This window comes from Pavona decussata, unplaced genomic scaffold (genome assembly GCF_977016875.1).
Source record: "Pavona decussata unplaced genomic scaffold, jaPavDecu1.1 SCAFFOLD_84, whole genome shotgun sequence".
Lineage (NCBI taxonomy): Eukaryota > Metazoa > Cnidaria > Anthozoa > Scleractinia > Agariciidae > Pavona > Pavona decussata.
The window spans coordinates 3,075,498-3,100,501 of NW_028145502.1; the positions used below are offsets into that span (position 1 = coordinate 3,075,498).

General features: G+C 37.5%; 1 protein-coding gene across 1 annotated transcript; it reads right to left on the minus strand.

Annotated features, from left to right (window-relative positions):
- Positions 1 to 2,036: 2,036 nt before the first annotated feature.
- LOC146475454 (polypyrimidine tract-binding protein 1-like) lies at positions 2,037 to 22,611 on the minus strand. The gene is made up of 22 exons (XM_085115898.1): positions 22,552 to 22,611; positions 22,407 to 22,460; positions 20,388 to 20,418; positions 20,238 to 20,260; positions 19,295 to 19,366; positions 16,460 to 16,540; positions 15,604 to 15,680; positions 14,756 to 14,828; positions 14,088 to 14,267; positions 13,306 to 13,357; positions 13,025 to 13,083; positions 11,695 to 11,795; positions 10,939 to 11,021; positions 10,474 to 10,557; positions 9,802 to 9,884; positions 8,096 to 8,129; positions 7,196 to 7,288; positions 6,598 to 6,692; positions 6,081 to 6,199; positions 5,467 to 5,541; positions 4,333 to 4,396; positions 2,037 to 4,217 (listed from the first exon to the last, which is right to left on the minus strand). Exons 2-22 carry the CDS (start codon positions 22,455 to 22,457, stop codon positions 4,146 to 4,148), a joined length of 1,602 nt encoding a protein of 533 aa, XP_084972024.1. The 5' UTR covers positions 22,458 to 22,460; positions 22,552 to 22,611; the 3' UTR covers positions 2,037 to 4,145.
- Positions 22,612 to 25,004: the final 2,393 nt, after the last annotated feature.

The following is a 25,004-nucleotide window of genomic DNA, read 5'->3' on the forward strand; positions in this document are numbered from 1 at the left end:
TTTGAGCCTTATTATAAAAGCGAGACTAAGTGCAAAGTTTTTATTATGAAAATCAGTTTTCATGCATATGCAAACGAAACTAATTTTTTATTTTGAAAGCTTTTCACTAAGCCTCGTTTTCATAATGAGGTTCGCAGCAACTCAGAAATGGCCTATTATCTTAATAAAAACCATGCACGGAAGCCTCGCTTTCGTAATGAAGTTCAAACTTGGAAATGTCCTATTGGTTAAGGTTCTTCGTCTTCTTCCAAGTACAACGTATTCCTTCTGTTTTTTTTTTTTTTTTTTTTTTTTGAATCTCCATAACTTTTTCCGTTCCTACAAGACAATGCTCTAGAGCCCACCATTGGACAACAGATTCAAGCTTTCACACTTGTTACAATATGATCAAAAAGTTCTGGGAAATCCTCTTTTTCATTGAGGTTTTACCACATGAAACAATAGAAGTTTGAATATTCATAAAGGATTTTCTCCGTTTTTACTGATTTCTGACGCAAACAATTTCTCCAGCTATTTACACCCTTACAACCGTCCCTAACAGTAGACCTATATCCTTCAAAAGCTCCATTTTTAAGGGACCCGGATAACCCACAACTGCATTTATTTTTTTAGGGCTGGGTGCATTGTTCTGCTGTCCTCTCGGACCAACTATGTAAGACGTTGCAAATGGTGCAGGCGGCCCCCCTCTAAGGCGCCCCAAAAAACCCTCTCCCCACCTCCCCCCCCCCTTCCCCCCCCCCCCTTTCACTTACTTATGAGCTTGAAAATTGGCCGTCTACAAAATGGTTCTCTTGACAAAAATTATCCCATGCAATGCTAAGCTCATCATGCTTTTTCAGCCAATTTCTTTAGGGAACAAAGTGATACAACCAGCAAATTACGAAATTAATCTTTAATTTCTTCTAAATCCTTTTCGTACGAAAGGTGGCTACAAACGGCGTTAACGAAGATAATTATGCTCTAAACAGGCCCCTCCCCAAATCTAAGAATTTAATGCTCAAAAAGGATAGAAGTGAAAGTTTCAAGCCTTTCTACAAAAAATTTAATTCAACTGCATGTATTGCAACAATTTCAAAAGGAGGAAAACCCATACTTTGCAGCTTGGCCTTAATAGGCGCGAACTGCACTTAATGAAAGAACGCAACAAAGTTGAAAGCAAAAGCAGATCTGATCTGGGTAACAAGCGACAATGTATTGTATTGTATTACTGGAAGCTTACTTTGATTTGCTAAGCTAGGATAAGCAACAAACAATATGGTCGAAACTGCTTGTGCATAAAAAAAAGGCTGATTTTCAGTCTTTCAGATGCTAAAATGAATCGAGAGTTGGATTTTGCAACTTTTGACAAGTTTCTACAGTGGAACCTCGATTTAACGAACCTCCATACAACTAAGTCCTTGGTATAATGAACGATATTCTCTAGCCCGTCCTTTTAAAATGTATGGAATAGAACCTCGATATAACAAACCAATATCCTTTGTCCCTTGGCACCTTTTTAAATTGAGGTTCCACTGTAATAGTTTCTATTTTCGAGTTGTGATTAGCAAAAATTGCTTCTACGACTACGTCGCTCGTGCTACAAGAACTACATTAAGCAGACTCAATCAAAGTAATATCTTGCAGCACAAATGGAAAACCCCCACCACAAATTAAAATTATATCATTAAATCCTAGAACAAAAGTGAATTCAAATCCCAATTAACCCAGTTAACCCATAATCACGGGTCTTCAATTTAAATTTCAAACACCCATGCATTATAATAAAAATCACCAAAAAATGACCAGGGCAAATTACTTGATCTGACGAGTATTTAATTCCACAACCCTTTTCATTCTCAAGCAACAAAAGAAATCTTCCCCTCACAGTAACGATACACCAGGCCCCAGTTGCCCAAAGAGTGGATAATTCTATCCAGCAGATAAGTCAATATGCAGCATATAAAATGCACTCCAACTGGTAAAGTGATCAACTCTTTGAACAACTGGGGCCAGTACGCCACGGGTGACAAGAACGAAGAAAATATGATAATCAACTGCAAGCACATGTAAATCTTGATTTTCTTTAAATTCTCCTTATGAATGCTAAAATATAAATACAATGATTGGTAAGGAGAAGATTTCTTTTGACCTCTATAGGCTGCCTCCCTCTGGATAGTTGAGCAGGAGAGATAACAAATTAAATGGAAAGATCTTCACAGTTGGTACGCAACTTAAGCAGTTGCGAAAGAAAGCCTGAAAAAAATTCAGGCTTGAACAGTATTCCAACCCATGACCTCTGTGGTGCCAGTGCAGGGCGCAGATCCCATTCAAGCTTGAATTTTTTTTTTTTTTTTTTCAGGCTTTCTTTTCACGACTGCTTAAGTTGCGTACTAATCTTCTTTCGCAGTTCAAAATAGGTGTTTAATATATTTATATTCAGAAGTAACAAAGCAACCCAAGCTCAACAAGACTGAAGCCAGCAGCTCTCCTGCTCGACTATTCAAAGGCACAAACAGCAGTCAACAAAGTTTTAAGGGTTATGAACTAAGAAACTTTAACAAAACAAAATGCCATAACAAGGCAAAAGAATAAATGAGTTTAGCAGTGTAAGAGAAGAAGTAAAGTTAGCAGTATCATGTCTTCATAATGTTGTCATCTTACCACAACTACACCATATTGTAAATTTTTAAAAAAATCCCAAGAATAGCCCTTATTAGAAAGAGAAAAAAATTACACTCTTCATTAACCAAACCCTCTAGAAATTTCAGAATAAAGTGAAAAGATTTGTCCATTTTTGCATGTTATGTTCCAAAAGAAATTGCACCTTTTGGGTTAGACACTTATTGATGACCGATTTCAGAAATTCTTTTATCTTTAATTATTCAGAACCTCTCTTCTTTGTTTTTTCAGTATGGCCAACATGGGACCAAAGAAAATTTGTATCCAAACTGTCATTTTATTTGAAATTCTGTCCTTAATCCAACGAGAAATTTTGGTTGAGGTCACCTCGCCATACATTAAACACTCAATTAATTGTAAATATATTACAGAAAAGGCAAATAAACTATCGTTGACTTAAGTGCCCTGGATGATGAACATGTAGTCAAATGACATCATTATGAAAGAAAAAAACTTCAACAGCAATTTTCCTAAAACAGTACACTAGACTTACAAGTATATTTTTACAGGGGAATATTAAAAGCAGTTTCATACTCATAGCAATTTTTTTCCTACCTTGAAGTCTTATGAACGGATGGCTTACATAATTCTGAGTGTACAACAAAACTTGAGACAACAAGAGCTTTGCCCTTTGAGTGTGAGTATTAAAAGTGTTGTGCTCTATACCGTGACCAACTAACAAAGTACTTTTTATTAGTTTGACAACTGTTTGACAACTTTTTGATGGGCTCCATTTCAACTGGCCAAACAAATTCAGAAACTGCAGGCCACAGAATCACAAGCATAAACGTGGAACTTCACCACTTTGAACGTTCACTTCCACAAAAATTTTAAACAAGAGAATGACGACAAATTAGTATTTTCGGGGTGGGGAGGGAGTTCTAACAATTTCACCCTTTAAGCCCTAACAGTGATCAGCATCAAATTTCTCCTTGTAATATCAATGCTTATTCAACCCGAGGTCATGAGAATTAAGGATATGATCACTCAAGGTGAATCTCCTTAATTTTTAAAAAGCTTCTCCCCAGTACTTTTATAGGAAAAGTATGGGGACAAAATAGGAGAAATTGCTCTTTGATCTCAGAGGTTAAAGCAAGGGTTAAGTTGGTCAGCTGAGAGGAATTCATCATAGAATTATCAAACGGATGTCAAAAAGGTGACAAAAACTACGATACAACATTGAAAGAAAGCAGGAAATTCAGAAGGAACTAAGAGTAAAGCGAACAGAATGAGGTGGCTAGAGAATAGATGTGCAAAGCTTGTATTTTAAACCCATACGCATGATAATTTTGATTACAAAATGGAAGAAGCTTCAATGCAGACCATTAGCATGAATGCATGACGTGATATCACACAAAAGCCTGATTGGAACATTACCAATGCAGAAGATGTGTGCACGTAATCACGTCTCAAAGGTTGCTGCATAAGAAAGAAGAAACAGAAGGTGAAGAACGAGAAAGAAGTGAGTTATCATTCAATGATATTGCTCAGGATGTCCTCGTCTTGGCAAATGATACTCTGAGGTGGTTTGATTCTGTGATTTTGTAGTTGTGCATTTTCTGTTGGGATCAGGGAAATAAATAAATTAGCATGTTTGTGACACAATAAACGAAGGGTGAAGTTCAAATAAAAGTGGCAATAATATTGATGAGGAAATTGCTTGTCGAAACTTACTATGAGGGCATCAATTGCCTCTTCTGTAGATGCCATTGTTACCAGAGCCATCTTGCGGTCTTTCCTGTGATCAAAATTACTTTATTAGTAAGAGAAACAATGATAAGTACCAAACACAATGTACGTGTCAGAACTCGGAAAAAATTAATATTGCTTCTGTAAAGCCTGCTATTTCAGTGTAACAACCCGAACACTTTTCCAGACATGACCATGAACACGTAATGACAGGTAGGAACTCACACAACAGAAAATATCTACAGAGTTCTAAGCATTGCCATGCCTTAAGCTCCAGCGATTGCTTTCATGTAATTGATCAAGCCAGCCCTACATTCCAGCTCAAGATAAAAGAACCTTTGCACATCCTGTGAAAAAACTCCTCCCTGAAACGTTAGTTTAAGCTCGCCCTGCTTCACAATTCTTTTATTCCCTTCATTTTATTTTATCCAGAACTTAAAGTGCCTATGAAGCGAAAATTGTCTTAAGGTAGTTATAAAATTTACCCTTTCAAACACGGGATTTCAAAGTTTGAGATTGCTGGGGTAAAAAATTGCCGATTTTGTGAGCGCTCAAAGTTGGACTATTTTGCCTTCAAAAATGGTATTCAAATCACGCGGCCAAAATGCCAGGTGACAATAACCGCTGACGTCACGTTGGTGCCAAGAATTGCAATTCATCATGGCGGAAGAGAAGAAAAATAAGCGACAGCGAGGGCGATATTGCGTTGCTGGCGTCCGTAACAAAGAGAGCTGCCAGAATCGATCATTCACAGAATCACTAGACATGCTTTTCTCTTTCTACAATCCTCTCCGGCGGCAAGAACAGAATGAAAGTAAACAAACTTTTGGCACCAACGTGACGTCACAACTTGGAATTCAGCATAAAACTCAACCCAGTCCTCTGACCATTTCTGAAAGCAAAATAGCCCAACTTTGAGCATTTGTAAAAATCTACAAGTTTTACCCCAGTACTCTAAAACTTCAGAATCATACATGTTAAAGTGCAAATTTTATAACTACACAAAAGCAATTTTCGCTTCATAGGCACTTTAACAAAAATTGGAAGGGTAAAGTCACAAATGCCACTCGTTGTTTGTCCTTCTCTGCACTACTTGTTAAAAGTAGTTTCAGTACTTACGGAAAGAAGCGGAATTCTGTGACTGTCCCTGCATCAGTGAAAGCCTCGACCAATTCTTCTTCTGTGGTTGATTCTCTACAAATTGTACAACAAACCATTGTGAAAATACCACCCCAAAAAAATAAAGACAGTTAGCTAGCCCGTAGTTTACACCCAAAGGTTGAAACAGTCATCTTCAGTTTCTGTGAAGTGATTTATGTGGCAACATGTAGCAAGGATGTTGGTCCATCAGACCTTCAAAACCTTAACAGACAACCTACCCTGCTCAGAATGTTCACACACAAAAAGTCTGCCACACCGTACACCTAAAGGTTCCTTAACCCACTACCAGAAGCATTCCAACATTTTAGAGACAGACCATGGCTCCGGTGATAAAAACACAACGTAACCCCAAATGGGTGACTTCTTCATCATGAACTCAGCAAAAAAACATTACAGACGTTTGACTGAAATAAATTCGCGCTATTACAGACTCGCTATTAAGGATACTAACTCAGTGTCCCGAGGGTGTCTGCAATAGAGGGAGTTGACTGTACCAGTAGGAAGATTTGTCAATTATACATTACACAGTACAGGTCTTTAACACCCCAACAACATGTCTACATTTTACTTACGGGATATTTGACAAATGAAGTGTTCTGTTCGGTGGGAAAATGTTCTGGAAGTTTTTGGATCCTGGCTTCTTGAAACGATGAAGAGGTGAATTTGTGAAATCCTTTGTTAAATTATTTTCCTGTAAAACAAAAAATCAAGCAGGTTCAATAATTGCTTACAAGTATTAATTTAAGGTGTTAAAAAAAATGGCTTTCTGTGTTGACCAGTGAAATTTGTGATAAGCATTAAGTAAAAGAAAAGACAAAGTACACTGAAGGTGTCTTCTCAGTAAAAATGAAGATCAGAACAGTAGTGACATTCTTACAAAGGCACTGTCAACTCCAGCTTCACAAGGTTAAAAGAATTATCACCACCCCAAGGCAAAGTGCACGTCCAAAACAAGCTACCACCAGCAGTTTGTTACATACAACCGCAAGGTCACTCAAACTTTTAAAAAGGTGTTGAAAATTGGAGCTAGTTAACCTGATAAAAAAATACCTAGGACAGTGAATCAAAACCATCTTAAAGGTTACTTACATCTCCCTCTTTGGGCATCGAGACTGAGTTGTGTTTTGACGCTGTGACTTTGATTTCTTTTCCATAAACTCTTACTCCACTCAAATGCGTTATAGCTGAGGAAGGAAATTTTTAATGTACAGTAAACCAATCAAACTGATCAAGAAACAGAAACATTATTTATAATGGGTTTTTACTCATTTCAAACAAACTTGGGGGATAACCTACACTATCACACTGCTTCCCACAATCATTATCCTGCAAGCCAGATTTTCCACAAACTGAGTGACAACAGCTACTTTCAATGAACATTCCTTCAACTGACATCTGTGTTTAGCTATAAAACTTAAATGTGACATGTACCTACAGCCTTTGATATTTTGGGCAATCTGCAGGGTAAGGTAGCTCAGAGGAAGACAGCTTAGTGGAGGATGTGCCGCTGCCAGCACAAAGGACACAAATGATGGATAAAAGGATTAACTTTGCAGTATTTAATCCCTACTGAATGTTAGCCCTAGTAAGGAAATGGGAGATCACAAGACGAAAAGAAAAAATCTTTGACCTTGGCAGGAATCAAACCCACAACCTTCAGATTTGAGGTCATTAGTGTATGTTGTACCTGTTTGAGCCTGTTGGGCATGGTTAAACTGAATTAGTGCTGTGTCCTTCTTGTTGAAGAGAATTTTGACACGGACTACATCGCCATACACACCTATAACAGAGAGATTTGCAAAATCAACCTGCATACTCCACAACAGCAAAGCACACACCAGGATATAATTTGTTCATTCTATAGAGCATTGCTCTAAAAAATCAACATATAGAATTGGAAAGAAAATGTAAGCTTAACGGGGACTTAAATATCATACCACACATATAGCATTCAATGCTTTAAATATCTTGATGCTCTTAGGACACTACAGTTCTTGGACTGGGTGCAAGGCCAAGTGCACAGTCTTTCAACGTCAAGACTAGTTTTCACTCGCATTCATTTTCATGTGTGTGGGTTTCGCATCAGACCTTGCTTTGAAAATAAGGGCAACTAGAAATGACAGCTTGCCGGACCTCAACTCCAATCTGTAACAGCAGGGTTTGCAAAAGGGCAACTGACAGGGACGGCAAGGCAGAGGTGTCTGTGCTTGGTATGGTTAAACCCTGCTTTGGCCAAGCATCTTAAAATTTTTGTAGCGATTCAAGTACAAGAAAGTGGCTCATAGCAGTTGCTAAAAACTGTGGGAAACAGTTCTATTATTTCATAATTTTATATCCTTCCACCATGTAATTGTGGTTTATGTGGGACAGTCTTTTTAAGAACAATTCAGAAAAAAGAGTTAGAAGTATTAGTTCGCTGATGAAAATGTCAACAACATTTACAACAAAACAAAAACATAAAACTCAAAATATAACATGATATCATTGAATCAAATGCAGTTTACCCATCCATGCTTCCCTAACCATGGAAAACAAAATGATAAAGAAAGGCTTTGAATGTCGACAGAGACTCGGGAAAAAGACGTACCAAACAGAGTGAATAGCATGTCACAGTTTATCCTCTAGAGAGTGGGTTCCAAAGGACGTGAGCAGATTGGAGTGGACAGCAAGAGAGAGAGGGGTGCAGACGTCAGTCAGCGCCGCAAACAGCATAATGAGGGAAAGAAGGAAACAAACATGAGATGAGTAAGGATGTCTCTGGAAACTCCAAGATCACAGTAACCCTTCTACTCCCATCAGATGCCAAGACCAACTTGAAAAAGAAAAATGTTGATTTACAAATGAAAGAAACGCAAAAAACAAACAGTACCACATGAAAGTACTGCTCAGTAGCTTTCATTTAAATGGTAACTCTTAAGGATTTTGTCCATAGGATGACAAGTTACAGCCTTGCGAATTGAGTTTGGGTTTGATTTCTTGGAGCAGAAGGGTTATTCAGAGCTATAACAGAAAAGAAGAGGTTAAGACATAAAATAAAAACAGGGAAATTAAAATAATATGTGAGTTATTTAGGAGTCAAAAGAAGAATACAAAAAATACCCACAGCAATAAACAGATGAAGAATGTCTTTGCATAACGTTTCAATAAATCAGAAAAACCATTTAAGATGACACCAGTGAACATTTTTCCATGAAAGTAATCAACCCAACTGCAGTGATGTTAAAGTGAAAATGGCGTGAGCTTTTGACTGACTACCTACATGTACATAGCTCAAAAGTATTAGAATTAGAGAGAAATGGACAAGAAAATATAGCACAGATTAAAACAATTAAAACATGTTAAATTTAATTAATTTTTGCTAACAAGATAGCAATGAAAGAACAATAAAGAAATCTGAATTATATGTGGTCAAAACCTTACATAACACTTTGCTGAAAGAGGAGTTCTGCTCTAACCCTTTAACCCCTAATATCAAAGAACAAATTCTCCTATCTTGTCCCCATACTTTTCTTATAAAAGTACTGTGTAGAAGTTATAAAATAACAAGAAAATTCACCCTGGGTGATCATATCCTTAATTACCATGACCTCAGGGGTTGAATGAGCATTGATATTAAAAGGAGAAATTTGATGCTTATCACTGTTAGGGCTTAAAGGGTTAACACTTTAGGGCGTTCGAAAGCAGCAATTTTCTCGGCTCTGCTTTGTTAAATAAACACCATGGTTTGGTTGAATTTCCTTCAATGACCGCTCATTGGCCAGCAACTTTAGCGCATCCCTAATTCTGAAATATTCTGGTTCCTCGTTTTCGGTCCAAAACTACAAAGATCAATACCCTGTACACGTAATTTTAGACCAAAACAGCTTAAAGGGGCACTACCATGGTGATTTTGCTACATATGTTGGTGACAACTGCTCAAATATTTGACAGCAAAGCAGGGATTATTGTTAACAAAACTGAACCATTATTTCAACATTTTTTTACATCCACACAATAATTTTGGTTCACCCATTTTACTTTAGTCCAAGTATCAACATACACATTCTCTTCACCGTTTTTCACACATTTCTTGTAGTACTAGCTGGGAGAATTTCTTTCACCATCAAGATGTATCCCCACAAAACTGAACCATTTTCCCCACAAACTGGTGAAAGATTCAACTAAACTTTAAAGTCCTGCAATGTTATGACATTTCTTTAGAGAAAAAAATTGCTTGAAACCCTTGTAAACTAATTAAAGTGTAATAAATGCACATCAAACAGGACAGCTGCTTCAACTCCGAACCATTCTCACCTCCTCGTTCAAATTGCTAACCAGGACAACAGGTGTTCCACCCATTCCCATGGGACCTCGGCCACCAGCAGCTGCCAAGAAATCTGACAAAAAACAACAATCAATAACAATTATTTAAATCACTAAACTTTTATCTTTTTGGGGGGGAGGGGGGGGGGGGGGAGAGCAGGGATGGTGCAGTGGAGAGAGTACTCCCCTCCCACCAATGTGGCTCAGGTTTGATTCCCGGACTCGGTGTCATACATGGGTTCAGTTTCTTGTTGGTTCTCATCCTTTTCTCTGAGAGGTTTTTCTCTGGGTACTCTGGATTTTCCCCTCACCTCAAAACCCAACATTTATAAATTCCAATTCGATCTAGAGAGTGTCCCCAATCTGTAAAGCACATTTGATCATCTTGTCATGAAATTATGCGCTATACAAATTTACAAATTTAAATTTAAATGTTTCACCATTGACAATAAAAAGAGCTTGAAACATTTTCAGCTAACAGCTGTAAAGAGCTTGCCCTCAACAAACCCTTGGCTTATAATTCCGAAGGTCTTATTCTCAGGAGAGTGTTTGTAACTGAGATTTGAGGGGAGGAGGCTTATTTCATGGACAAAGCAGCTGGGGTGGGGGCGGGGCGTAAGGTCCCATAATTTATGTACAAGTGTATTGTGACTTTTGCCTTACTTGCTTGAAGTAATCCTCCTTGGGGAAGAAGACTTAGTAGTGCAGGAGCACCCATAAGACTTGCACCACCACCAGCGGTACCAGCTGATAACAAACAAACAAATGGATGGATGAACTTGGAAGATGAGATGTCTTGATATTCCCTCAACTATTATCATAAGTATAGACAGAACTGCATCTTGCTACTGGGGCTTTAAGGGTCAAGCTTACCTACATGTACAAATATTGAATTGAAAGTCTTACTACAAATAAAAAAAAATTCAAGATCGCAACTATGCCTGTGTCATTGCTTGAAAAAGTATATCTTTCGTTTATTCACCAGGCTTCAAACATAATGTCACATTTCTTTCGCAAACAATATTATGTTAAAACTAATAGCTAAAGAAAGATTTTATTATCACTGTGATGGACAAATGCATCCTTGCATGGGATTAGTTAAGTTTTAAATGAAGTTGGGTTTAATACCAAGAGCAGCTAATCCAGCGATGTCAGCTCCAGCAAAGGGACTTTCATTTGGCCCTGAGGGAAGGTCAGGTCGTGTGTAATCTCTGCAAAAATGAGCAAGTATATGTACTAGTGTGAAAATTAACATTTTCTCCTATTGATTAAAAAAATTATTTGTTGAACAAGGCTAAGTCGCCATTCATTCTGGAAGGTGTCCCCAACTAGCGCTCTATACTTAACACGTTGACACTTAACAAGAAATTCCAGTATAAAAGGGGCCTGGCCATTCTCACCTTCAGTTGTCAATCAACCATCTGGAGTGTAATCAACTGACAAACAACACGTGTCTTTTTCTACGAACCTTACTGATAAAATTGGCTTAGTTTTTGGAATAAACCCTGTTAACCGAATTAGAAACCAATGTCTTATATTGCTGTGGTAACACTACAAAATTTGAGGCATATTTTTTCAGAGGATGCTCATGTCAACAACATGCCACAACTGAATGGCATCTAAATTTGCATTTCATGCCTACAAAGGTGTGAAAGGAAGGAAAGGCTTGCCCTTTTATAGCGGAACTTCTTGCTTAAATACTGCAGCAATTTTCTAATGCAGGTGACCAACACTGGGGTTTCTCCTAAATAGCGCCTTTTGCTTCCCCTACTGTACAACAATCTATCCTGGTGCTGCATCAGAATCCCTTTTTCATATGCCACAAACTCACAGCCACAAAGTACAGTAACATACAAAACAATATTAAACAGCAAACAAACTCACTTGCTCTTATCATTGTTGTATTTCACAGTCAGGGTAGTTAACTTGGAGAATTCAAGATGTAAGGTACAGCAGCCATTGTAAATGTTTTGTCCATCTAGCGTCTTCAAAGTGAAGATAGTGAATTGTATAAGTTAGTGATACAATTGAAAGGGGGGATGACGAAAACTGTGTACAGAAAGAATTTGCTTTAATTGTGAATTTAACTCTTTTATCCCTAGCATTGATCAGCACCAAATTTCTCCTTGACATTAGAATTAAGGATATGATCTCCCAAGGTGAACTTGCTTGATATTTTAACCCGGGGGGGGGGTACTCCCCTATATAAGGTATATAGGTATGTGCCGCCCCAAAGGGTATGGTTTTTGAGCCGTTTTGGTCTGAAATAGGGTATAGATTTTGACAATTACGGTCTGAAATCGGGTCGGGTTTTTGGGGCGGGGAACATTTACGAAAGCTTACAAACATATTTTTCTTCTCAGTACGTAACTGGAACGACTAACTGATAGCGAGAAAAAGAAATAGATAAACTATGTCATTCCAGCTTACTTTTACTCCTTGCGTCAACTTCCGTTCGGCACTGATGCATAATTATCAGGTCTGAAAACGGGTGTGAATTTTAGAGGTCAGGTCTGAAAACGGGTGTGGAAAATGGCATGTTTAGGTCTGAAATAGGGTCGGGATTTGAAGACCCGGGCGGCACACCCCCACCAAGAATTCCGGGGAGTACCCCCCCCCCCCCCCCCGGGTATTTTAATCACTTCTCCCCAGCACTCTTATAAGAAAAGTATGGGGATAAGATAAGATAATTTGTTCTTTGATATTGGGGGTTAAAGGGGGGCCACAAAGAAAGGCAATTTTGTAAATGTTCCCATTTTGTACAGGGCAAAATATATTTAGAATGACATAACGCAAAGAATAGAGTGAGTGGAGCCTATTTCAGTACATTACCATAAAAGTGATTAACAAAATCAGACAACGGCATATAAGAGGAATTAAATGTCTTTGAAAACAGCTGTAAACCAAGTTATAGAGTTCAAACAAAGTCCTGTTATCAACTAAAATCAATATTCACACATGTACAATTATTTTTTTGTTAAACTGTGGTTAATCAAAAGAGAAGACTATCTTTCCAAGATGTGTGAAAAGGGAAACCATCAAAGAGAAACTGTCTTATTAACAATGCATTCTTTCCAACACCTCAGGCAAGATCTAAACTATTGTCTTACTAATGGTCATGCTGGGACAGTTAAAAACCAATTAAGTTTAAGAAATTTGTTACAAATGCATAATCATAACCACTGGTTCCAAGTACAAAAACAAAGTTTCTTACCAATTTTGCAAGTTCTGCTTCACTTATAGAGCTAAATTCTATAAGGGCCTGAAACTGGCCTAAAAGCACAAAAACAAATGTGGAATTAATTATAAATTAAAATTAATTACCTTGCAATGGATGTAAATATATTATTATGCACAACAAAGAGTGCCAATATGTTCTGTTTTTGTAGTTCCCACCAGCTGGGGGTCAGCACATTTTAGAAGATGGAAACAAATCAAAAGACAAGTTAAATTAAACCGTTACATGCAATGTGCTTTTGAGCAAATAATACTTACTATTTCTTGTGAATGTTACAATTCTTAGGATAGTTCCCAGACTTGAAAAAATCTATGGATAGAACAACACAGAACTTGAATTTCCATAGGTCCATGACCTCTTTTGCATAGAATAATTGGGAAGACAAAGGTCTCTAAACAAGCTGTCCAAATTTACATGATCATATGCTGTTACAAGCATAAGACATTCTGCAATAGCAAACATGTATATGCCATAATTATATACAGGATATAATTATATATCCAAAAATCAAACCCTTAATCAAGACGTTCTGCTATAAAAGGGCAAGCCCCTCCTACATTTCACACCTTTGTGGGCGTGAGATGCAAATTTAGATGCTGTTCAGTCGTGGCAAGTTGTTGACTCAAATGCCCTCTGTAAAATATGCCTTAAAATTTCATAATCTCACCATAGCAATTTAAGATATCAAGCTCTGCTTTGTTTAGGGTTTACTCGATAAACTAAGCCCATTTTATTGGAAAGAGTCATAGAAAAAGGTGCATGTGTTTTCAGTTATTTACGCTCTGATGGTTGATTGATAACTGAAGGTGAGAATGTCCTGGCCAGGCCCCTTTTATACTGGAACTTCCTGTTCAAGCCATCTTTTTTCTTGCAATCTAATCGTCACTCAAATTCATCTTGGAGCTAACATGAAAACTTTTTATACACTATACAGAGGGTGGTGTGGCCTGTGGCTTCAAATTGACATTCAAGGCTGGTGAGAGCACAAGAATTCAGAGAGCAATGACAAATACATTTGTGTACTGGTACTTCTGCATACCTTGTACAGGACTTCCACTGTAATAGGGTACCACAACTTCTCAATCACTGCTCTGATGACGTTACTTTTCCCAACACTTTTAGCTACTGCAGCGGCAACGGCAGCTGCTCCTTGTTGTCCATCAGCTGCGTAAGGTGAAGAACTAAAGTCGCCCTGGGCAGCTGCAATGATTTTAGATGTCTGCAGAAAAATGTGGCAGAGAAACTTAGGAACTGCAGGGATAATTGTCCCCAAGAAAACATTATCCTGCGTGAATCTAGACTGAATCAACGGTTGGTGTATACCGTCTTGGAATAAGCGCCCAAATCCTTGTTTTGGACCACCGACGGCATTTACCGGCCGTTGAGTCCATCTGCGGTGCAGGCCAGCATGAATCATGAAGACAATGAAATAATTTTTTGCACTAATCACAAAGTTTAAAAATGCATGCACATGTATATGTATGCCAAATGCTATACATGGCACAAAACTCTCAAAAAAAAGCTTCAACACCCAAGGCTGCAGCCTAACAGAAACCCAGTAGCATGGGGCACCCACGAAAATGCTCTGGGCGCCTTTTGACGCAGCAACTAACATTTCACATGTTGGGCTCCTAACTTCTCAGCTTTTCGTCTTGTAGGCTCCATGAAATTTTTCATAAGCAATAACCTTGAACACCACTGCCTTACCCCTGCAGAATGCTGTGAAGGTTCTGTTTTCAACTCCGGGTGATTAGAATACTGCACATAAACTGCTTGTCCCCTGCGAGTAAAGTGAGAAGTATAAATAGAGTGTATAAATGAAGAGCTAAATTCTGCCCATAATTTCACATCTCCATTATAAAAATGTGTTTTGTTTGCTGTAAGAAATTCACTGTCCAACCCATTCTCGATCAGTCTTCATTGTCACTGTTGGTTTCTCAGTTATATTTGTCACAATTTCATTTCAAGAGCTGTCTCTTTGTTATTTGCCTCAATTTAACCTAGTAGGGCCTCATAAGTTGAACAGATACATGTATTTCAAAAGCTTCAATTTCCACAAAAATCAGTCACAGAATAAGTAAATTCATTTAAGGGGCAGTGTCACCTGCTTTTAGTGTCATTTTAAATAGCTAAAAAACATATTTGTATTAACTGGAACATTAAAATAATGGTTCAATTTTGTTTAAAATAACCCTACTAGGGCACAGAAACTGGTATCAATGTCTGCAGATGGCTGGGATGGAAATGGTTTACAACTTGAAAAAGTTGGCCAATTTTTTCAAGTTACTATTTTGGATTTTGGAGAAACTGTTTAAAACTGGTTATAGTTTATTCTTCCATGAAAAAATCATTTCATATTTTCCTCCTGGTGTTCTTGCCTCTAAGAGCAATTTCAAGTTAAAGAAAGGGTTCTTAGTCAAATATTTGAGCTGTTTTGGCGAACAAACATCACAATCTCCATGACAATGCTCCTTAATTAAGTGAGAACCAGAAACCTTCTCAGCATCAAGCTCTGTTGGCCGATATTTGCACTGCAGTCAGATGGTAACATTTACCTGATGGTTGGAGTAATCTGAGAGTAATAAGTTAGAAATGCTGCTGCAGCCTGTTTGTCCTCCATCTCAATGAAACCCTGTCGAAAAAGAACAAGGAAAATACAATTCTAAACAAAATAACTCCTGGAAGATCAATGCAAGTCATTAAGGACTGCAAAACTCAACACAGGTTGTGTTTTGAAACACTATTTCCACAATGCCAAATTCCATTCCTTCAAGCAGTTTCCTAACACCTTTATCCTTTAATGACATCCACATCGAGCAGCACACAAATCTTCTTGACAATTTTTACATGTAGTTTTGGTAGGACCTCTTTGTAAATCACAACGTAGTACAAGTAAAGCAAACTTATATTTTCATTGGTGTTGCCATTGTGGTTTCTTAAAGTCCTTAAGATGATCACGTCCTTCATTTTATTTATTAAGGTTTGGGATGACCACTTACTTTTATTTTGTTTGAGAATGGTAAATAGTAAATTATGGTTCAAATCAATTGCCACTGTTGTAAAAAACTTTGGCAACCACATTTCCCAACATCTTGTGAAGTCACCTATATATGCAAAGTGTCATAGCAGCTGGCGTATAATGTGAATATACATCTATATATATGTATAGATATTATTTAAGAAAAAACTCAAGACTTTCCTTTTTACTAAATTTATTGAGAGTAACTCTTTATCATATTTTTAAATTTTAGATTCTAGGGTTTTTTTAAGGTATTTTGCTAGTCTTAGTTTTCTAAGTTATTTTTTAGGGTAAATTTTTTGTAAAGCACCTCAGGCAAATAATGGATGTGTGTGCTATATAAATGAACTATTATTATTATTGTTACGTACATGTACACCTGTAATACTAACCTGTGTTGGTTCATGCGGTTTCTTCGCCTTTAACAGGAGAACATTTTTAACCCGTCCAAATGTAAGCCCCAAGGCAACCAACTACAACGGTAAAACCAAAAACAACATTAGACAGATGTAATTTTTCAGTCCATAACACAGGCAAACTCAGAAAAAGAAAATCCAAGTTCTCCCAACAGGAGTCGAACCTATGACCTTCCAATTACAAGTTTGGATGCTCTACCACTGGGCTAATAATAATAATAATAATAATAATAATAATAATAATAATAATAATAATAATAATAATAATAATCAGGGCTGTCATTAAGAGGCGGGGGCCGGGGATTTCCCCCGGTTACTAAAAACGTGGCCCTCAGCTATTTTCATAGGAAAATAGAAGAAAAATAGAACCGAAAGAAATTCCTAGCTGTTTGGCGTGAGTCCATTGTGAAATGTTATTGTCTTTGTAGCGTCACGGCAAGGACTGAAAAAAAAAAGAACAAAAAAAGCGATATCTCCGGTTCTCCTTGGCAGAATTCGCTGATTCAAACGGTAAAATGCTCTCCCTTCATTGGCAATATTTTTGTTGAAACTTCCTGTGATGCCCCGATCACATTTATTTAATTTTTCTGCAAGGAAAAGTTTTGGTTCGGCATGCGCCGGCGTTAGTCCATTGTGTGAAATGTTATTTGTCTTTGTAGCGTCACGGCAAGGACTGAAAAAACGCTATCTCCGATTCTCTTTAGCAGAATTCGCTGATTCAAACGGTAAAGCGCTCTTTCTTCAAAGCCAAGAGTTTTCTTCAAAGTTTCTATGATGGGCCGATCACACATTTGTAAACATTACGCGTCGAACATTATGCGTTAAGCAAGTGAACCTTTATAAAAAATATCCCGCCGTTAGCATAAGCTGAATTGCGGCTCAAGAAATGGAGTGCTTCAGAAAAGACAATTAAAATATCAAGTGGTTTCCTGTTAACATGAGGCTTATCGTTTTGGCAACATTAATGAGGAGATTTGAGCAAAAATTGATACTCATACACTTGATATAAATTACGCTCAATTGACAGCGGTCAACAACAAACAGCCGGAATAAGCACAAGACGATCAACAAACATGCAGCTTGACCACCATTTTTTCAGTGTTTTTTTGAAATGCCCATTGAAATCAACAATGACCTTTCCACAATAGAAGAAACAATAGGCTAGCTCATACATACTAATGAGACATACGCGTATACGCGTATGCGTATATGTCAATACGCGTATGCGTATATACGCATACGCGTATTATACGGGTTTTACGCGCACATTTTGGTTTGCTTATTTCTGAGCTGCACTGTACCTTGGATCTTTAAAGTCAACTGAACGATTACATTTTGCGGCCGGAAATAGTAAATGCTTCAGGAAGCATGAGGGAAAGTTCATGGTAAGTCGCAAATCTGAGCTGAAGCGTGCTAGAGGAGCGAAGTCTGTTGAAAATCATTTGGTGGATTTACTGATTTTATTCCAGGTCGTAATTTATTTGTTTATTCTATACGATTTACCCAAAAATACTGTATAATTCTCGAACTACCTACCGAATCATCATTGCGGCAAGGAATAAATAAGAAAAGTGTTTAGAAACATAAACAAACAAGCTAAATCCTTTCACGATCTACGCGGAGCTCGTTTTGCAAAGTACAGATCTTTAAATTTCGAAACTCTGCATTTCCGGCGTTTTATTCCTCTTTTAGCTTGTCACACACAGAAGTCTGACTGTTGTAGTTTTGATATCTTCAATTCTACAGATGTATTCATCATTTCATTTCGTTTTGCAAAATACAGTAAGCCTCGCGGCAAGTTTTTTCTATGCAAGTTTCTTCTATGCGCTCAACAACATGGAGTTGTTCTTGCGCTGAGCCGGTTCTACAAGAAAGTCGGCAAGTGAGTCATACTTTGTCAAACCCTTCTGAAAGGCTTTTCCCAGGCAATTCAAAAGAACAATGAAAGATTAACAATATGAAAACAATGAGCTAGCTCATACATACTAATGCGTCTGACTAGACGCGCATCTGCAGATTTCTAGACGCGTATACGCGTCCGCAGCAGACGCGTTTTACGTGTATGTTTTGGTTCGCTTAATTCTGGCCTGCACTGTAGCTACTACATTGCTATACCTAAAATTATAATTTAAAAAGGTAGTAATTGGATATTAACAAAATACTACGATAAAAGCTGCACTTTCTTCTTAAACAATAAAATCAATTCAGTTCCCTGAATTTCTGGATTAAGATTGTTCAAATCTTTTGATGCCTGGTGTGTTAGTTTCTGTTTTTCCCAGTTTGTTTTGGGAGCTGGAAGATGGAGTTTGTTACACTAGCGTGAAAGGCAGTGTTATGCTTAAAATTAAAATCAAAGTCAATGATGTCATTCAAGCACCTAAAAATAAAAACACATTGATGCATTTTAAGCTACAGGAGACTCGTGAGAAGTAAGGCCATTAAACTAGGTTCATGTGACAAACATACTGCATACTGCTAGGATTTGAATGTCACTGCACTGTGCATGTGAAAGAAATGTGATGTGGTGGTATATTTCTAGCCTGATGAATAAATGTACTTTTTTAGACAGTGACACAGGTATACTCTGAAAAAGAAAATCGTTAAGCCAACTCAGAGTTTCTTTTTTCTCAGCATCAACGACTGAAAAAAAGACTACATCTATCATTTAATTGTATTCACCAGGCTTAAAATATAACACCAGATTTCTATCACAACATTAGTTCTCTTCTATATTTATATATTATGCATTAATCACAAGAAAAGCACAATGCTCATTTGAAAAGGATTTCAATAATTTTGAATGCATCTTACCTCTGTATCTATGGCATCTGAAGGTACATTACGAACATGAATCACTTTGGAAGGAGCTGTGTCAAATCTTGCCTGTGAAAAAAAAAATTAATAACTTTAAAGATCTTTGTTACAAAATTACAAATTACATGTACAAGATGACATGAAAGTGTCCACACTTTTGACGAAAGTATCAAGTGCCAATATAATCTTTCCATGCGTTGGGGTTTTTCGACTGACATGGGAAAGTACCAGCTTTCAGTTTCACCTTTTTTTCTCTGAAATAAAAACTTGCCAGTACCTCCAAAAGTCACTGAGTAACGAACAATTTTTCACTTTTACTAGAAATTCTTAGTCTTCGCATACTGTCGAATTGACTGAAATTGCTGTAACTTTGAAATAATTTCTTTAATTTTTTTTTAAATTCATTTTTAATGTTTTAAAATTGTTTGGAGCCTTTGAAGTGCTAGCTGTCAAAGCCAAAAATATTTAAAAATTTGGCGTGAAATGTAGCAGGACTTGAACTTGTGACTGCCACATCGGCATGTTTTGACTAAGCAAAACAAGGAGGTCTGGGGTAGGTGACCGGAAGGAAGAATCATTGAAAATACAACGGCTGCTTCAAAATTGTCTAGACATCTGCCATCTTGAATTTTTTCCCCATGACTTAATCCATCGGTTCAATCTGCTGGAAATAATTTTTCTTCCTTAACTGGACACGCCCCACAAAATCTTTATTTTGATCAGTCACATTCCAAACTTGTCCAGGCATCTACAGCGTACTATCTTGATTTTTTTTTTGGGGGGGGGAGGGGGGGGGAGAATCAATTGGCTAGTCGACACAACAAATTATGGAGAATCTACTAGAAATTATGGGTTGATCTCAAAACATACATGTCCAGTCATATTTTTCAAGCAGAGTGTATTAAACACTTTTTTTAACATTCCTTTACATTTAACGTACCTTTTTTTGATCCCCCATCAGCCCTAAAAAGAAAACAAAATAGAGTAAATAAAAAGAGTTTGTTGATCAGTTCTGTTCCGACTGTCTGTCAAGTTACAGTGTGCATGTAATGGAATTTTTATTTATACTAAAAATATAGAAAATATTTACCTGTTAGACTAAGTAAATCTTCGGCTGTACGCTGTAACGGATAAAGTAAAAAAAAAAAAAAGACTCAGATTGATTAAAGCATTCAGTGTATGCATGTATGTGGCATTTGGATGTTTTGGCGCTGATGGCACTAGCACTTGACATGACAATTTCTACAAGGACATCAAGAACCTCTATAAAAATATATATCCATCTAACGGATAAAAGACTTCACATTAAGGGAAGACAAAATTGAACGGCTATAAGTTTGTGTATTAAACCTGCTATAATGCCTTGAATACTACCTGAAGTACAATCGCTTGTGTCTTTTCCAAAGGGACAAGGAAATCAGTTGAGGGGAAGATGTCAATATTGAAGGAACAGCTCTTAATAAAAGCAATACAGTTTTGCAACACCAGAAAGCTAGTTCGGGGAAAGTGGAATTTACCGTGAACCTTACCTCTAGAAAGAAGGGAGAATGAACACTTCCAAATGTACAGAGTGTTTATAAGTTTACCAGAGTGCTCAGAAATTTTTAAGATGATGTCAGGACCTTATGACCAACATACAGTGTATGACTCAGTATTTTCAAAAGAAGAAACACTCATGCTGGAAAAGGCCTGACAACAATATGCAAGTGAGCATTCTATGGTGACTTAAGACACTATTTTTGTGCAGCTACGTGTAATATATTTTTTAATTATCAATTTTTTTATTTAGCTGCTTGGCATTTCCTTGTCACTTCTGAAAACAACCCTCTGGGGAAATGGCAAAATTCCCATCCAAATCTGGCGAACTTTCAAAAACCTTCCATATATTATTATATTTGAAGACTGCATCATAACTATTTTTTTTTATTACAAGTTTGCTCCAATGAGAGAGAAAAAACTCGTTTATTTGCTAAAATGTCTTGTAGCGAAAAGTATAAAAAAAGTTGTGTAAACATTAATTCACGTGAAATTTAACAACACAAAAGCAACCCTTTAAACGGGTTTCATTTCCGCGTACAATATACCGCAAGCTAGGAAAATAGTCAAAATATATTCTAGCGCTTACAATAAGGCAGACTACCTTTTTTCTCAAACAAAACCCAAACGTGAAATCTTCATTGAAAAGGCAAGACAAAAACACCTCAAGGGTTGAATTAAAAATTTATGATGATAGGCGACAACGTCATAGAAACGCTCCGAGAGCTAAAGAATGTTTTTATTTCGCATTTAGTTTTCAATAAAGATCGTCAGCTATAAAAACTACCAAAATGGAGAGGAAATGAAACGCAATCTTGGGATCCAAACTAGATTTGCGCTCCATTGCGAAAAAGTAGTGAAGAACTTTGGTTAACTTTGTATTTTGGCGTCTTAAATAAGCTAATCAATTAGTAAACAGGAGTGAAAATATCTACCACAGAGCGAAGACTTTTTGACACACTGAAGGCGAAAAATTAAAATTTTGCACGCCGGGGTTTTAATCCATTCTGAACGATATTAAGTAAAAACCCATAGCATCGAGTTGGTGCAATAACGATCTCAATAAGAACAAGATTTCGATAAATTTGGATTGTTCCCAGAGTATAAACAACATATGTTAGATGACTTGAATTTACCGCCACTTGCAAGACATTTTCGCAATATTAATCGATCGACTCCACCATTTGCAGGAACAAGTTAAGTATGCTTGCTTTTAGAAAAGGAAATTCGCATCCCTGTGTAATTTCGAAAGAACTACAACGGCAAAGTTTTTTCGTAAGCTGTCATTTAACCCACTGAAATGGACCGATACCTGCCAACCACAAATCCGCAAAAGTCGATTTCTATCCTAACTCAGAAACAGCTCTATCGTTAAACGACTTCCTTCAACCTATCTAACGGTTTGCGATTCTTTCACTTTCTCTCCATTAAACAAACCAAGCTTGAGCACTCAAAGCAAAGATAACAATCGCTTCTAATGACTTTCACGGAAGTCAAAATCCGTTGCCGTTTTCGCAGTCGATTCATTTCGCTAACTACAGCGCGTGTGGATCGATCGCGTCGGCTTCCTCACCTTTGTTCCGGTGGACGCGGGTATCCCAGCCAAAGCTGCGACACTGGTCATATTCTGTTGGAAAAATAGCGCAAGAAATCGAGATCAAACCCTGCAAAAGTACCACAACTGACTCACAAGGCGTTAAGCTAAAAATAAGGCAAACCTTCAGCGTTGCTCAGACACAGGAACAAGATGGCGGCTGATTGGAATTCACAAATAAAAGCACGTGAGGAAACGTGAGGCACTTTGGGATACAGCTCTCGACGTGGACCAATGGTATTGCGCAACTGTGTCACGTGATTATACTGTGGTGTTCTGCGGCCTCTGATAAGCTAAACTTCCATTGTTTTGTTCTAATTGAAGTTATTGAGAAAAATTACGATAAATAATTGATCTGCAGTCCTCTAAAGTTGCCCATTTCGCATCAATTCTATTATTCATGTTTAGGAAATTTCATGCTAATTACTTGGCCTGTAGGAAGAATCTCAGGAAGTGTCCACGGAAATTCCATGTTTTCGATTGATATAAAAATAATCATCAAAAAGTGTCAAAAATGATTTGAAACCATTTTTGACACTTTTTGATAATTATTTTTACATCAATCCAACCCGAAAACATTTTCAAGTGTCACGCATCTCCAAGGAACTTTCCTTTCTCAATTTCTTGTTTTTATGCTCTTTTTTCGACAACCGAAGCAACAGGAAGTGTCTCTCTCTTTCTTTCTTTCTTTCTTTCTTTCTTTTTTTTTCTTTTCGTTCTCGAACTGAACATTCGAAGAAAGGTTTTCGAGCTTTGCTTCCAAGGGCTAAGGTATGAAATGACCTTCAATGTTTTCTGAAACAGGCGATAAACGTGTCTCCTTTTAAACGAGAGCCGTAACTAGTTTTAGGGAGACGGCAATTCGCATCTTATTACCTACAGCTAAGGATAGTTACCAGAAAAGGTCCTTCGTTTGATACACACCTTTCTTAGTGTGGGCACAATCGTCCCTTCTTTTCGCTCAAAGGAAATAGAAGATGTCTGCCCGCAAGCTGTTGAAGGGGCATTGTCACTGCGGAGATTTTGCTGTATGCGGTTAGATAAAACTGCTCAAATGCTTGACAAAGCACCTCTTCTCTAACCTGAAGTTGCTCTTAGAGCACCGACCGGGAGGAAAATATGAAATGATTTCTCCGAGCCCGAAAAATAAACTCCAAAATACACAGGAAGAGTTTGAAACAAATGGCCAATTTTTTTCAAGTTGTAACCTATTCAGTCCATCCAAACCATCTGCAGCCAGAGATGAATGATACTAGTTTCTGTTCACTAGTAGGGTTATTCTCAACAAAACAGAACCATTATTTTAACGTTTTTTTTTTGTGCTCTTAGAGCACCGACCGGGAGGAAAATATGAAATGATTTCTCCGAGCCCGAAAAATAAACTCCAAAATACACAGGAAGAGTTTGAAACAAATGACCAATTTTTTCAAGTTGCAACCTATTCAGTACATCCAAGCCATCTGCAGCCAGAGATGAATGATACTAGTTTCTGTTCACTAGTAGGGTTATTCTCAACAAAACAGAACCATTATTTTAACGTTTCTGTCGATTCAAATATATTTTCTAGCTATTTAAAAGTGACAATAAAAATAGGTGACACTGTTCCTTTAAGTCTGTTTTGATTTGCTTTTTTCTCGGGTAGCCTGCCTTATTCAGTATGTGATTTGTATACCATGTATCTCAAAGCCATGTTACGTATAAGACGTATATATGTGTATACAAACTTGATATATACCAAATTCTTTCTTCTCAAGTAACTCCTCAATCGACTAGCCTATGCTAACCAGACGGTGGTAAAATTTTTAAACCAACCAGTTGAGATATATCTGATGTAAAATAAAGCTTGCCGCCGTCGTTGTTGTTAATTTACTCGCCTGTGAAAAATGTAAAACAAAGCTTGTTGTCGTTGTTGTTGTCAAAATAACGCGGGTATGAAAAGTGCACCCGAGCTACAAAGTGATGATAAACCGGAAATGGCCGCAAAACTTCCTTCTGGTTGGCAAACTAGCATTTTGGTCATTTTCCTTCATTTTTTCACCTTTTTGACCTTGGGGGAGCGATGGGGGAGGCGATCTCCCAACAATCATGGATAAAAGTTGAGCATCGACAACATAATTTTTTTGAATTTCAAAAGTCCTTGCTAAGATCTTCTTTTCCGCATTGTTGTAAACTGCGCAAAATACCTTTGAATTAGTAGACCATTCTCGATCCCAGGGCCTCTCGGCTAGACCACACCGCCGTCAGGGCGTCAGTTATGCGCAAAGGGGATGAGCTCTGGGGTGGAGAATGAGTGAGGCCGTCCCAAGATGCGAAAAAGGTACACGTAGTAGCAAAAAGGAGGCATCTTGTCTGCCTCTTGTGACAGTTTGAGAATATATAAGTGCATGCGCACGCGTAGTTTGAGAGTCTTACCGCTCACGACACGAAATAAATGTACCAGCGCTTTCTACTATCTTAAAACGAAAACAAATGTGTTTGTTTTCACTTTTTTGCTTGTCCTTTTCTAATTCTGTAACCGATTTATAGTAACAAAACTCGTAGCATTTATGTCTTTCTAAGTTACTTCAGCTTCGCAAC